This window comes from Triplophysa dalaica, chromosome 3 (genome assembly GCF_015846415.1).
Source record: "Triplophysa dalaica isolate WHDGS20190420 chromosome 3, ASM1584641v1, whole genome shotgun sequence".
Classification (NCBI taxonomy): domain Eukaryota; kingdom Metazoa; phylum Chordata; class Actinopteri; order Cypriniformes; family Nemacheilidae; genus Triplophysa; species Triplophysa dalaica.
In genome coordinates, this window is record NC_079544.1 from 22,317,186 (window position 1) to 22,333,832 (window position 16,647).

Below are 16,647 nucleotides of genomic sequence, written 5' to 3' on the forward strand. Positions count from 1 at the left end.
TCGTTTAGCTAAATTATTTTTCCTGTATTCCTCTGTTAGTTTCCTCTTAAATGTCTCAAATCATTCCTCCGGGGTCAAAACAATCTGTCAAAGCAAACAACGCTCACGTTATCCGTGTATGCTTGCCTAAAATCCACCGATTGCGCACAGGAGATCTCAGCGGAATAACGTGTATTTAAGTGCTTGTTTTTGACAAGTTAGACCATTAACAGTTACACACACCGTGAAAGTGAGTTTCAGCCAAAGCACAAATGATTAGAGACGTTTAAAATGAAACTAACCTGTAGTGTTCTCCCCTGTTCATTAGCAAAACAAACAGCTTGCCGCGGCTAAACATATTAACGCACATAATGTATTAACATTCATACAGATAAACTCCAAGTGTCCATCTGCACTTATATGCAGTACGTTTTTTTACTGGCTTTGAATGTTCTATTTAGCCCGTGACTGACTTAGCTCCCTTCGCTTTTATATGCTAACGTTATCCTCATATATATATTGTCACGGGTAGAGCAACGACACGTACACGAGAAGTGCAATTAGTAGCCCCGGAGGGTATGTTTATTATAATTCTCAGAATTATTTCAGCCAGGTAAGCCGGTTGGCCCGCTTTCCTCGAGGGTACGAGTCGGATATCCGGTCGGGAGGTTCTTGTTTCTTCCGGGTGCTCCAGGAAGTGGTTTGACTCATCCAGGATGGTTCTTTACCAGCTCTCTGCAGTCGGAGCCTAAGGGTAGAAGAAATGACAGCGTGGCTAGGCTTCCCTGTCTGGGAGACGTTGCTCACCCGTGAGTCTGTTCCCGTATCATTTGTAGTGGTCCGTAAACGAGCCGCTGATGAGGAATCCAATAAGCTGCAGGTACGTTGTTCAGATTTCTCCCATTTCCATGGCGACGCTTATTGCGCCAGGGGTGACTCGTCACAATATCCTTTTATACCGGACATCCGGGAGCGGAGACCGGCATGCAAATTTCATTCACCAAATTTTATTGGCCTTTTCTATAGTAGTCAGAGTTGATTGGTTCTCAAGGGTGAACCCCATCTGTCGTTCCCACCATCAGGGAACTGATGTTACAGATGTAACCAGGACGTTTTGGGTGCACATGGTAGGCCAGTTTTAGCATAGGTGTATATTAATCGGAAATTTTGTCCCATGAGTCTGTATCCTCACCTAACCACAAAACATAAAGATATTATTTTAAATATTTCTGTGTTTCCTCTTCATGTACGTTTCAAAATAGCTGCTATCCAACATCTATTGGCACACGCATGACACGATGCAGAAACAAAGTTATATTTATACGTGGAGGGCAAATGACATTCATCTTACACTTTAAAAAACCCATACTGGAATTATTTGTTTTTCGAAGAAGTATCCTTAACTTTGAAATATAAAAAGAATATATCCACCCTTGTGTCAATTTAGGTGTATACCTAAATTTACTTTTTTTTTTTTTGTAAATTCGTAAATTTACTAAATTTACGAATTTACTTTTTCAGTTTAATATGCTATCATCACAGATGTACTGACGTGCACAGACATTTAAGGAGGCAAATCTCTTATGAACTTTTATTAAAAAAAAATAAGATTATAGATAAGCACATCTTTTTAACACTCACATATTTACTTTTTTAATTTCACAAATTCTTACATTTAAATAAGCATAATCATTCACAATACTAAAACAGACATTTTCATTCAGTTTGGAGGGGCATACATTACTGCACACAATTACAAGGCATAAGTAATTTAGATAATTGGTTTAAATTAAATTGAGAAAATATTGTGTCTAAAAAGCTGAACACAGAAGTCTCCGGATTAAGTATTAGATCTGCTTAAATATGACAAAAGATAAAATAAAAAAGTTCCCAGAAACGGTCTCTGTGTCGCACATGACCATAACTTACATCGAAACACAGTTGAAAACAAAAAGCACGAGAGCAGCTACTGGTGTATGTTGGATAAAGAAGCTAGCTGAATGATTTAACTTTGTTTACAATTTAGCAGGCTGTTTTTTTACAAATGGATGGATTTACCAGTGTTTGCATATATTTCTAAAAGGAACCACTCATGGTCAAAGCATGAGAGTATTTGAAATTAATCTGCTTTTTTCAGTCGGACACTCTTTCGCAAATGCATTGAAAGTCTTACTTTAAATATGTTTGCCTGGATTTTTTATATTTCATCATGTGACAATAATAAAACACTGTATTTAAGCCTGTCAGTTCAACAATATAGCAATATATTCAACTTATTCACACATTTCGACAGATGTAGACATCATCTAAAAGTACACAATATATAGGAATGATACTATTCTGCTCTTCACACCAAATCATAATTATACGTTGTATTTCGAAAGACATAAGGCATTCTATAAAATGGTGTGTTCTGACGTGTCTTTATGGTCACATGTTAATGAAATCTCCATGCATGTTTTACTTCAAGTACTTATCACATGCATTAATTGAATTCACAGTTTGTTTGCTCAAATGAAACACCTCTCCACCTTCATCCTTTCTCCAGTTTATGCTCTTATATTCTCCCAGCCCCATGGACGTCAGCTTTTCACTTATCTAGAAGAGGAGCAAAAAAATCTAACCAAACTTGTATAGCAGACATGGAGGCCATACAGCTTTCTTGTGTCCACTAAGCTAGTGGCTAGAGCGTGATGCTAGCAACACTAAGGTTGTGGGTTTGATCCCAGGGATTGCACATACTTGGAAACAAATGTGTGTATACAATGCAATGTAAGTCGCTTTTGAAAAAAGCGCCTGCCAAATGTTTAAGACTAAATGATATAGAAACAATTCATTATAAACAAACAACATTATTTATGCTTCTTCTGATGGAAAGTGGTACTTGTCCATGTCAAATTACTACGATGCTATATGGGATGTTGCTATGCAGTCTCTTAAGTGTTGCGAAGGATTGTTCATTGTCCGTATTTAAAAAATCGCTTATCTGGTCCCAAAATGTGTATTATTTAGGTCCTTGATGTTATTTAGGTCTATGACATTTTTTGTTCATGAATGGCAGCAAATTACCGACTTTACATGTTTACTCCTTGCAGGGCATGTGTTCACTACTCACTGGATGGGTTGAATGCAAAGGACACATTTAGAGTATGAGTTACTTTTTAGTTTTACATTACTTGACAAATATAGTATCACTTTCACATGAACATGAAGCTGAACAGAGCACGGAGAAGACGTACCTTATTCAGGATGGCAGTCTGTAGAGAAGAATCAGTAAGACTGTATTTTCCATCATGGGTAAAGCCAAATCTAACAATCTGCTTTTTAACCAATTTGTCTCCTAAAGTAGGAAAAAATAAAATAAATGTTTATTGTCAAATACATTAATGCATCATAAAATTGTTTGTGATGTCAGTAAGTGATAGTTCGCTTAAATCGATTCACATTTATTTATTCACATACTGCAACTTTTATTAATCAGTATGTGTGTTATGCGTTGCTAACTGGGAAACTCACCTCCATTGCAGATAAATGGATGCTGTTGGTCACAGCTGTATTGAATCCATTTTCCTGAGTCAGCTGTTGACATGGCAACACAGTCACCAAAACTCTGGAAATGTTGTCCTGCTGCCCAATTTCTAAAGAAGAGGTTCCATTGATCAGACCACTGCCATTGCCCACCTCCTACAGCTTTAAAGATCTGGTTCTGCTCCTCAGGGCTGCTGATGGTGGCCAGATCAGTGTGATACTGTCTGCAGTAACTCTGAGCATCTGTCCAGTTTTTCAAAATAGTTCTTATGACATATCCACTTCTTTCTATCGGGAGAAACAAACAAATCATGTCTCAGGACCTTTTTCAGCTAAACTGAACATAAACACAGTTCTGTCATTATATGGTGAAATCATCATAAATTTCATCATGTAAATGACCATGTCATGTCAATTGTATTTGGTCTTGGTGAAACCTTATCTGTTTATCAGTTTACATGCTGCTGAGCACGCAATTGATACTGCTGTAAAGCCAGGCAATGGAGAAAGCCCACAATGCGTCATAATCTAAAAACCCCTATCCCTGAGCTAGTGCCCCACACGTAGAGACTCCCCCCTTGGGTCGTCCCATCTGACATTTGTTCACTCTTGGTTCCCCACTTCTAGTCCCTTGAGGTCTCCCTACTGGTGAGACTGTGTAGGTGTTCCACGTATTACCGCCCTACGGCAGGATGTGGTCTCCGTAGCGCTTCCCCTCAGTCGAGGCTGTGGCGCTTCCCAGTGTTCCTTACAGTGCCAGGCAGCTATCTTGTCTCTACAGTACACAATAAAACTGATGCCTTACAACACCACTGGAGGTTTATGATTCACGGTAGTGCTCACTTGTGACTTGCACAGGCCAGTTATTGTTGATGCGCAGGAAATCGTGACATGGCTCAGTGCGGTGGTGTTTGGTAAGGGACCCCATTCTGTCTCAACAAAACGTTGAGAGACCAACAGCACATGTCCTTCGTACCACAACACTTTGCCGTCTGCTGTGGCGACCTATAATGACTCTTAGGGTCCTCAGACCAAAAGGTGAATGAATGGGCATTCTATCATAATTTTATCCCATATGCCATGGCGGAAACTGGCATCCCATGCCATTCGTCAAATTCATTGGCCTTTTAAAAGTACAATCAGAGTTGATAATTCTCATCTTCAAAATTCATCTTTCTCGACATAAAATCTTGTTCCCTTCATCAGTGAACAGAGGTTACAGTCGTAACCAAGACGATTTGATGCATTTATTTAAACCGTATGGTATATTGATATAGCGGTGTCACAGTCGAAATTCAAAATATTTGCGGAAGTTTAGGCAAGCAACGGTTCCGTTTGGTTTCTTTTGATTGTTATCAGAAATAATCTACAGCTACTCTATTGCTTGTGAATGTGTACCATAAGTTTAGTGGGGGTTACAAAAAAGTGCATGCGCAGTAACGTTTGTTAATGTTGTAGATGAAACGGTTTTTATAAAACTGACATTTGGATATTCGACTTGCCAGTGACAAAAATGTTTAAGGCATAAGTATCGTTAGGCATACTGAGTGTGTCATGATCCCGCAATTTACCCATTCTTCGAGCTGATGCTTCACGTCTTATTGCCTGCATCCCAGTTTGTCTCCTTAAACTCTGGCTTTTACATTTTGTAGCTTAGAGAAAAAACGAATAATTTAAGCTTGTCTACTGCACACCTAGACAATGTTCTGTTTTAGTTATAAATCAGAAGGGACTAGCAGGCAGCTTCCTGTACTAGAAACTCAATGGAGATGGTCGGATTGTCCCCCCAGGTGTGGGCGTGGCCCGAATGTACTCCGTCTCTATGTTACGCATAGTGATCATTGGTTGTGAATTAACTTGGAACCAATCAGTTTCAGTCCCACTAATCTTGCAGGCTAATTGGATCACAAGACTAGGAAATTTCAGAATCTGTCTGTAGGATTTCAAAACTGCATAACTACAGAATGTAATTTATATGACTACTTACCATCGTAGCACACATGGTGTAAATTGCCTGAACATGGAAAATCACGCCAGACATTATCCCTAAAAATGAAACACTCTCCACCTTCCTTAGGATATCCTGTCTCCCAGGGACTGTACATTGTGTAAGTGTCATCTCCCATAGACCATCCCCAACGTTTATGTGTTCCTCTCTTCAGTCCAATCCACACTGATCCACTGTATCCATCATTCACTGTATTCATCATCCTGTTCACATCATTCATAGAGTCTACAGTAGCCAGATCAGTGAACCTCGCTCTGCAGTAACTCTGAGCTTCAGACCATGACATGCTCTGATGTATGTAGTGATATGGTCGCCATAGACCAGAAGCGCTGCTCAAATGTCCTGTTCAAATGAACATGTTAAAATGAATACATGTGCACATAAACTTGTGAAATCAGATTGAAATGATGACACCAACCTGACAGCAGAAGCAGCACAAACAGACTCATGTCCATCACGGCTCTCACAGCTCCTCTCTGATGTTTCAGCATCACTGCTAGCTCATCTGATCTAATAAGGAAGATCAGCAAACATTTTTTTTTCTCTATTTTCTATATCAGTTTTGAAAGTATGGACATCAAATGTACAAGCATCATGGAAAGATGTACACTTCATTAAACATTTGCCAAGTTAACCGAATTAACTAGACAAGTTACCACATGAATGTCTGTTCCCAAAATATATATTCATTTTTAACATACTGTACAGAGATGTTTAATATAGAAAACAGCATTATTTACTCACTTCACTCATTGCTGAAAAACTGACATTTTCATGTTAAATATTTTGTATTCATACATTTTCCTTTTCATATTCATACATAAATACAGTCAAATTGCCTCTTTTAGAAAAACAAGTAGAACGTTCACTTGTTTTAAAAAATAAAATACAATGGAAAACAAATACACAATCTGACAATTACAGAATCTTTTTGTGTCTGGCAAATGTATGCTAAACTTTCTAGCAGAAATCGGTAGCATTGTCAACAAACAACACAAATCAAAACAAGACACGAATTTACACATTTCTTACCTGAGCATACTTCCTCTGCTGGAAATTCTTTATTTAACACAGATTCACAACTCACTACTGTAAACACAGGGTTTGTAATCAAGTGTCAAAGTGATTCCTTGCTTGTTGCTAATTTCGAAATGGATAAACTGGTGGTAACTCACTATTATATGTTCTTCCCATAGCTAACCCCACCCATACACAGCACATACAAACAAACCATATTGCTCTACTCACATTCAAATGAAATAAGTGAGTTGAGCATCATAACATATTATATAATTTGAAATGTTTATAATATAGGCTACATTTACTTACATGATTTATTTTTATTGTATATTAAATGCTATTTGAGAGAAGGAACAAGACATTTAGAAAATCCTGCTGACCAGGAAAAACTAAAGAATCATTTTAGGTGTAAAATTGCTTAAGAATTCAAATTAAAATACATTACATTTACATTAATGCAATTGGCAGATGCTGCTTTTATCCAAAAAGACTAACATTGCATTATACATTTATTTCTAAGAAAGTTAAATCCCTGAGATCAATACCATGACCTTCGCGTTGCCAGCGCCATGCTCAAACCACTGAACTACAAAGCAAACAATTTACAACATATGTTTCTGACACAATTTTGTAATTTTTATGAGAATCAAGTTTTATTTGGATCTAATTACTAGTTTGTCAAACTAGATCTTAAGACACAGCCTCATTTCAGCAGCCACAGATTATTTATCCAACCTTCCAATGATGATGATTTCATATTCAAATACGGTAGCTCATTTTCATTTAGGAGTTGAGTTACATCACTGGTTGTTCTAGGGCACTTGCTTTGTGTATTGAAATTTGTTGTTTTTAAAAACATCATTGCTGTCACGCAAGCGTGTCCATTAGACCAAAAAACCTTTAACTTAATCGATGCTTTTAAATACCGGGCACAATCAAACCTCAATATTCACTGTCACATATTTTACAATATTTTCCAGCAGACACAGATGCATATATCAATCTCATCAATAAAATTTCACATAACTAACTGTTTATTTTAAGCTAATGATATTATCTACCCTTAAAAGAGGCAACTTGTGTTAGTTCTAAAGAGTTTATAACTAGTTCTTCATTAAGGGAATAATAATGCTTCCGGCTTTTATTATTTCTGTTAATAAATGTTTAAATGTTTGCTGGTTCCCGCCTCCTTCCTTCCATGTCTGAATCTTATTAAATTGGTGCCGAAACCCGGGAGGAAGGAGAGACATGCTGTCGGAGAGTCCTCGCCGCCGAGTGGCCTCGCGGTGCCAGAGAGTTTGGGCAGCGCGGACGAAGGGCGTCCGCCAGTGGCTGCCCGAAGCGGTGGCTCTGGGGAAACGGAAGTGCACAGTGCGGCCTCCGTCAAAGCTTCGGTGGAACGGCAACCTTTGCTGCCGCGCCTCTGGGTCGAGGTGGGGTGGCTTTCGTCCAAGCGGGAGCGGGGGAGTTGCTGCCGTCCACCAGAGGCCGGAGCCTGTGTGCGTCCCCCGAGGGGGAGGAGCAGGGGGCGGAAGTGCCGAGTGCGGCCACCGCCTGCCAGAGGCCGGAGCCTCGGCCGTCCGTCCAAGGGGGAGGAGCAGGGGACAGGGAACCCGCCCCGACTACCAGATAAAGGAGGAGCCACCGCCGGCCGCCAGGGGGCGGACGGTCAAGCCGTCCACCGAAGCCCCAGGGCCACCGCAAGGCACCGCGAAAGAGAGTACTCTGGCTGGTTGAGGAACGAGCGGCAGCATGTCAGGGAACCGGACTATAATTTTTTTTTTTCTCTCTCCCCTCTCTCTTTCCGGTCGCTCCGAGGGCTCCCGTCTCCGTTGTCTCGTCTTGCCGCTGCATACCACACACCCCACCCCCCCCCGAGGGAGGGAGCTTGCACAGTCGCGGGGGTACCCGCCGGCCTGTGAGGGGTGTACTCTACTACTCTTTGTAGTAGAGTAGGCGGGGCGAGACCGTGGTTCGAGTCCGGTGAGTAATTGTGAATGAGTGCCAGCTGTGCGCACACCGGGCTCGAATCACGTAGTAGATTGGGAGCATATAAAAGGAACGAGGGACCGGACCGTCGAAGAGAGAGAACCGGGCCGAACATATGTTAAGTTTATATTCATGTTCTTGTGTTTTGTATTTATGTTTTGTTCGCCGGCGGTCGGCCGCGAGGGGCTGCCGGCTTTTATTATTTCTGTTATTAAATGTTTAAATGTTTGCCGGTTCCCGACTCCTTCCTTCCTTTTAATGACCATTATTACAGTGGTGTACCTAATAAGGTAAATTCCCCTCTCTGTGTTCTATTTTGACTTAGTAAGGTAAATGTGACTTAAATTCTGAGAAATAACTAGATTTAACTAAGAACTATAACCTCTGTTGGGCTTTTATAGCAATGGGGCCAATGTGATTATCCCTGGTGCTGATTGGTGCAGATGCTGATTGCCTGCAAAATTGGGGGATGGTGGCAGGTAGTTGGGGATGTCTTTCAGGCCTTTCCACACAGATGCAGGGTCGTTGGCTGAAAACTGGTTTTCCCTTTTTTTAGAGTAGTTTCTCTTAGCTACTCTGATCCCCTTGTAAATGTGTTCCTAGCCTACCTGTACAAGACTTCGTCCCCTTTCCTGTAGGCATTCTCTTTGGCTTGTCGAATCTGTCTGAGTTTTGCTGAGATCCATGGTTTATCATTGTTCTATTTTAAGGCCAGATTGCCACAAAAATGAGTGCATTAAAAACCTTTGCAAGTTCTGTCTCCTCATGGCTGACACAACATACTGTATGAAGACAAGGGCTTTCTAATGTGCATGCGCAGAATGCCATATGCCCAGCGGACAACTTGCCTGTATGCTGTGTAAGGGTGTTGTCTGGAGATAATCCTATTAAATATAAGTTTTTAAAGTGGGCTATAAATTCACTTTTTTTAAACTTAAGAGATGAGATGAGATTCAATTTTATTGTCATCACACATGTACAAGTACTATGCAACGAAATGTATCAAGAAGGAAATACAGCATAACATGAGGAAGGTGGGGAGCAAAACAAGCACACAGTATACATAGACAAGATTTGCAACAGGGTAAGTAATCCAGCTCCGGCAAGCAGCCATCCGGTCCTGCAGCCATTACGGCGCTTAACACAGACCTGCTTGCCAAGCTGGCAGAAAGTATACTGTACTTTCAGTCTACTTCTTATGTACTTCTCAGAAATATACTTAAATTTAATCTTGAGTATATTGTACTTGATTTTGAAGTTTAAGTATTTTTGGCCTATACATGTGCTTTATCTTTTGACATAAGTATAATTGGGTTGCACCTGTGTCTATTCTTTTGCTTGAGTAGCCTATTCAATTTTTTCACAAAGTTGGTGGTACTCTTCTTATTATTCAGTTTTTTTCTTTACAAAACTTTGGTGCATAACTTGGTACATACGGTTTGTTGTAGACCCATAAATGAGCATATATTAAGGAGAGGTGTGCTATGAAAATTCCAACGGCAGGATCGTTGTGACCCTATCGAGACATGCCGTATCAATAATTTAGAGAACCCTAGCAACCACCTTGCAACACCTTTGCAATCACCCAGAAGGCCTTAGCAACACAATTGCAACCACCTAGAAACACTAAAGTAACCGAGTGTCATGTTCCCTTTCTCTCTGTCTCTTGACGTTGTGTCAACTGAATGGGGTTTAAACATAAGAACCTATCCTCTCCGAGACGGATTTCAAAATACCAATGAACTTGGCAAATGGTATGCACCTGCCAGTCTCTGCCCATGCATACGGGTATAAAGGAAGACGGCATGCCAATTCATTCAGCTTTTGTTCTTTGGAACCTGTGGGGGCATTGTATATCCTGAGTGGTTATCCTCTCTCAATGCTCAGAGTGCATTTGTCTACCAGATAGGTCTGTCTGTGAGAACCTGTTTGTGAAGATGTTGCTTTCACAGCTGGCTACATTCTTTCTTAGTGCAGCTTCAACTCCGTCTGCTTCCTGTTTGGGCTCAATTGCAGCTTCGGTGAAGTCCACCGCTTCAGCAAGCAGCGGAGACTATATGGGGACTCCCGTGGATGTTTATCCACCCAGGCGGAATGTGCCCTCGCGCACCGACAGGGCACTCTACCCACAGACTGTATTGTGTCATTTCTGAGTGATTTGGGGCAGAAACAAGACATATTTAGATATATTTTACATGCACTGGGCATTGGTCTTCACCACACCACAGTTATTATGTCCCTGAGAAATACCTAAACAGTATTAAGAAGACTTGTTTCGGGCCCAATCATACCTGAGGACCAAATTTGGGCATGTTCCGCCCCGTTACTATGACTACAATCTAGAAACAGGTATACAGATAACCTTGTGCTGAGCAGGTGCTGAGGATTATATAAAAATTCACAAAGATTTCTTTCTATTTGTTCATTTATACCTAAGAGTATTAAGAAGTATTCATAGGAGAAAATATTCATTCAACTGAAAATAATTGCATACGAATTAGTTTGTGATGATGATTTAATGATTAGATGCTATAATTGGTATGTCTGTTCAATGATTATTCACATAAATGTACTTTATGTCATTTTAAGCATGTTTAGAGCACATTTGAGCACTTGAGCACTAGCAATGTAAAATCCGGTGATGTTTCTAAAGCCTTAAAACCAGAGGCCTGAAAGTTTGTGACATGTTGTTCTCTCGTAACCTTGTGTACAATGGTTTCCTGGACCAGCAGCAACAACATTAAGACATTTCCCAGCATACTGTAACAGTAACTCACTGGCATGCAAGAAGCACACACTACTACACCTCTATCAATTCAGTTCTATCAGATTCTTCTAATATTCACACACAAACACACCGGATTCACAAAACAGTTCTTAATAGAAAATATAAGAACTTTCTTGAGACAAATTACATAAAGTCCTTAAGAATATTCTTGAAATATTTTCAACTTTATTTTTTTCTAAGAATAAACGGGGAGTGAATGTCAATGACTATGCTACAAGAGCAATTTGTCCATTTGTCAAACTTTATTTGTGTAACAAGCACCTCGCGACTCCCGTTCTTATGGTCATGTAATCTTTTACAGTAAACGCCATTAATAATAAAAAGCAGTGATTTCGGCTTATATTATTACCGACAAAATTTGTTACATTGTTTATATCCAAACAGTCGATAACAGTGAGAGGTTATTATAAACGATGTTTTGTAGGGTAAATCTTAAATATTTTGAAATGCAACACAAAGTTGTAGCATATTCATCACAGAACACAATTTCAAGAAAAATTACAAATCAAAGACGTGAAACTATATTTTCTTTCCTCAGTATTGCTTCCTGTGCTGTAAATTCTTTATATTTAACACAAGGACTCACAACTCGCTCACAGTCACAGGTGATCAAGTATAACGATGATCAAAGACACAAACTCAGTTCAGACGGTTGCATAGTTTAATATTCAAATAGCTGATTTCCATAAAGAAATGGACATCACATGTCATAAAGCAATAGGGCACTTGCTTTGTGTAGCCTATTAAAATTGGTTGTTTTATCAGAGCATCACTGTCGTTACGCCACACAAGCGTGTTCTTTTAACAGCAAAAACATAATCATTGAACATAATTTAATTGTACATACTTGTAATTGCAAGCTATAAAGCAAACAAGCAAACATTTTAGTCCAATAATTAAGATGACATTTCTATGATTAAGGTTTTTACATCGAGCGAAAGATGTTGTCTACCTCCAAAACCTATTTCTAGTTCACTTGTTGTTTTGATACGTTTACTATGATTTTAAACGTGGAAAAAAGAACATACGTGACTTTAAACCTTTAAACATCAATTCACGCCTCAGTTAGTAGAACTGTTAGTACTGTACATATACAAGCAATAATCTCACCCAGTCCCCTCCCTGAAATAACCGTAGGAGCATTACAATGTCTGTTTAATATGCACTGTAATTTTTATCATTCTTGTATGCCTGATTGGAACCCATAGTATTCTTCAAGGAGCATATTTAAACCTCCTTCATAATATATTACAGGCCCGATATTATTCTCCTCTACACACCACATCATAATTCTGCATTGCATTCATAAAGACCTTAAGCGTGCTAGAAAATTATTTTGAAAAGCATTTTGATGATTCATCATTGTGAAATGATAAAAAGAGCATAGAAGATGTGTCTCAAGGCATATTTTAAAGTTCATTTGAAATATTTATCAGATACTATTTAAATTCAGGGCGTTTGCTAAGATGAAACACCTCTCCATCTTCATCCTTTTTCCAGCTTATGCTCTTATAGTCTCCAATCCCAATCGACTTCAGCTTTTCACTTATCTTAAAGACCAACAAGAAAGAATCAAACATAACTTCAATCATGACTATTTATACACTATATATTGTCAATAGTGTTAAAACGTAATAGTGTAAAATGTCATTATAACATGATTTATGCTTTTTCTGATAAACAAGTGGTACGTGTCCATGCCAAACTCTCACAATGCTACAGCATGGACTTGTGTGTGGATACGATATTTCAGTTTCTAATGTGTTGCTATATGAGTTCATTGCTCAATATGCCCTTTAAAAAAAACAAATCTTGTACCAATTTGTGTTTGGGGCCTACTGTTATGTTTTGAAGGTCATTGCCATGTTTTATTGTTCACGAGTGGCAGCAAACGGTTGTCTGTAAGGTGAATTTGCATGAGAAATTAAACACATAAATATGAAACTGAAAGAGGACAGTGACGTACCTCATTCAAGATGGTGGTCTGTAGAGAAGAATCAGTCAGACTGTATTCTCCAACATGGGTGAAAAAGAATCTGACAGTTTGTTTTTTAACAAACTTGGCCTCTAGAACAACATAAAGTGAAAACAATGGTAAATACAGTGATACAACAAGAAATGTTATGACATCATTAAGAGAGATTGTGTGCTTGATGGTCTTAACATATGCATTTTTTTTCTAATCAAAATGCGTTTTCCCGGGAATCCGAACCATGACCTTTGTCCTGCTAACTGGGAAAACTCACCTTCGTAGCAAACAAATGGATACTGAAGATCACAGCTGTTCTGAATCCATTTTCCGGAGTCAGTTGTTGACATGGCAACACAGTCACCAGATGCAGATGGTTGTCCTGCTGCCCAGTTTGTAAAGGAGGGACTCCATTGATCAGACCACTGCCAAGATTCAGTTGACAGACCGATCCAGACCCATCGTGTCTCTTCAGAGACAATCCTTATCTGGTTCTGCTCCTCAAGGCTGTGGATGGAGGCCAGATCAGTGTGATACTGTCTGCAGTGACTTTGAGCATCCCTCCAGTTTTTCCTATCTGTTATTAAAATGTATCCAGTGGTTTCTACAGAGAAATACAAAATTATAATCATATCTCAGCACTTTTTTGAGTTAAACTGAATATTAACACCCTTGATCACCGGCTACTTACCATCATAGCACACAAAGTCTAAATTTGCTGCACATGAATAATCGTACCAAGCTGTATGCACAGAAAAGACACAATCTCCAGCACCACTGGGCTTTGATCCCCACCATGGACGGTACAGTGTGAGATTTTCATTTCCCATAGACCAAACCCAACTGAGCGTTGTTGGTCTCTTCAGTCCAATCCAAACTGATCCACTGTATCCATCATTCACTGTATTCATCATCTTGTTCACATCATCCATAGAGTCTACAGTGGCCAGATCATTATAATTCTCTTTACAGTAACTCTGAGCTTCTGACCAAAACATTTCAGTATTTACGTAGTAATAGTCTCGCTGAAAACCAGAAGCGCTGCACAGATGTCCTGTTAAAATGAACATGTTTTGATAAATGCATGTGCACATTTGTGACCCTGGATGACAAAACCAGTCTTATGGGTCAATTTTTTCGAAATTGACATTTTTACATCATCTGAATGAAGAATAATTAAGCTTTCTATTGATGTAGGAGCTGTTAAGGATAGGACAATATATCACAGACATACAGACGTTTATAACTCTCCGAGGGTGCTAAAATATCTAAACAAAAAAAACTGCCTTTAAAGTTGTCCAACAGAGGTGCTGTAGAAGGCCATCCACTCACAAAAATAATGTTTTTAAGTATTAAGGGTAGGAAATTTACAAAATATCTTCATGGAACATAATCTTTACTTAATATCCTTGTGATTTAGGGGATAAAAGAAAAACTCATAATTTTGACCCATACAATGTATTTTTGGCTTTTAATAAATAAGTTCCTGTGCTACTTAAGACTGGTTTTGTGATCCAGAGTCACATATACATTTACATTTTTAGTCATTTGGCAGACGCTTTTATCCAAAGCGACTTACAGTGCACTTATTACAGGGAAAATCCCCCTGGAGCAACATGGAGTAAAGTGTCTTGCTCAAGGACACACTGGTGGTGGCTCCTGGGATCAAACCAGCAACCTTTGATTTACCAGTTCAGTGGTTTAACCCACTAGACCACCATCACCATATACTTATGAAAACAGATTGAAATGATGACACCAACCTGACAGCAGAAGCAGCACAAACAGACTCATGTCCATCACTGCTCTCATAGCTCCTCTCTGATGTTTCAGCATCACTGCACGCTCATCTGATCTAATAAGAGGAACATTATTTTTTAAATTGACATGTATCATGTAAAGATGTAGACTTCTTTATTTTGTCAAACAATAGACATTCAACCGTTTCAATTTTTCTAAAGTAATGTAATGTACCAAGCACTCATCTCTAGATAATTTAGCAGACGCTTTTATCCAAAGCGACTTACAGTGCACTTATATCCGGGACAATCCCCCTGGAGCAACATGGAGTAAAGTGTCTTGCTCAAGGACACACTGGTGGTGGCTGCTGGGATCGAACCAGCAACCTTTTGGTTACCAGTTCAGTGGTTTAACCCACTAGACCACCATCTCACCACCAAAGATCTGGTTAGTAATATTAAATAATTAATATATTACATTTTTGTTTAAAACTGAGAAAGTAATGTTAATGTTCACACTTTTGTCAAATATCTGTTCCAAATGTAATTATTTTTTGACAAACAACATTTTTTTACATAAACAGACGACTGACACAACATTATTTACTTAAGTCCGATTTGTCAAAATGTTTTTATTGAAAATCATGGTCCTAAACTGCAACTCAAAAAATACAACACTGCAAACATTGAAAATCTAATAAGTGTCTTTGTCTTGTTTTCTAGTACAAATATCTAAACATTCCTTAATCAAAATACAATTTGACAAGAAAAGTGACCAAAGATATTTGGTCTTATTTTATGAAAAATAATACAAATAATTAAGTAAGTTAATGATAAAAGAAAGCAAACTAATATTTCCACGTGGTGAGAAGAAGTTTATTTAAACAAAAAAATGTATAGTTATATATATATAAACAAAAGTTAATTTTTCTCACCCCATGGACAAATTTTTTGTTTGTTTTTACCATAAACTTGATTAATTCTTACATTCTTTCATCAAACAAGACAATTGTGAATTGATTTAAGAAGTTTTAGAAAATAAAGAAGTGAGAATGTAATTTTTTGCAGTGCACATTTAAAATAATGTATTGTATATTCTTACCTCAGTAATGGTTCTTGTTCACACTGGTTCACACAAAGTCCCACAGCTCAAGTATTGTACACCTTTGGTTAAACTTGTGGTAACTCGCTGTTATAGCACACTTCGGTCTGCCCCTACAGTATAAATAGGTCAACCCCTCCTGAACACATCCCATATATACAATAAAAAAAAACACCACATAGCACTTCCCATTTAAATTTATGACAGTTACACTATACTCATTACTTAAACTTATATATCTCAAAATGAGAATGTTTAGCCCTCATCACAACATGTTTTCTTCTCTGAAAAGTCTATACCATCACATGTTTCCCTAAAAAACTTTTTTTATGAGTGTTACATTAAGTGCAACTATATGCATGTAGGACTAACACTATACAATTATGCTGATAAATACATTTTAAAGAACTATCATCAGAACTAAAATTGCTTTGGAAAAAGAGCACACATTTTAGCAACATGAGGACATATTCAAATAGCTCATTTCCCTTGACAAATTGCCTGACATCCCTGGTGACTATTGGG

The 16,647-nt window shown here is 38.6% G+C and overlaps 1 protein-coding gene across 1 annotated transcript; it reads right to left on the reverse strand.

Annotated features, from left to right (window-relative positions):
* Positions 1–579: 579 nt before the first annotated feature.
* Positions 580–15,117, reverse strand: LOC130417432 (C-type mannose receptor 2-like). The gene is made up of 8 exons (XM_056742995.1): positions 15,045–15,117; positions 14,126–14,335; positions 13,973–14,023; positions 13,555–13,885; positions 5,576–5,847; positions 3,661–3,795; positions 3,496–3,558; positions 580–833 (listed from the first exon to the last, which is right to left on the reverse strand). The coding sequence occupies exons 1-8, from the start codon at positions 15,115–15,117 to the stop codon at positions 580–582; spliced, it is 1,389 nt and encodes a 462-aa protein (XP_056598973.1).
* Positions 15,118–16,647: the final 1,530 nt, after the last annotated feature.

Coding starts and splice junctions, on each gene's coding strand:
- LOC130417432 (XM_056742995.1), bottom strand. CDS start 15,117: ATGCTGAAACATCAGAGAGGAGCTATGAGAGCAGTGATGGACATGAGT. Junction 5,848..13,554: donor TTTGTTTGCTACGAAGGTGA/GTTTTCCCAGTT, acceptor AGGACATTTGAG/CAGCGCTTCTGGTCTATGGC. Junction 3,559..3,660: donor GATCTTTAAAGCTGTAGGAG/GTGGGCAATGGC, acceptor CCATGTCAACAG/CTGACTCAGGAAAATGGATT.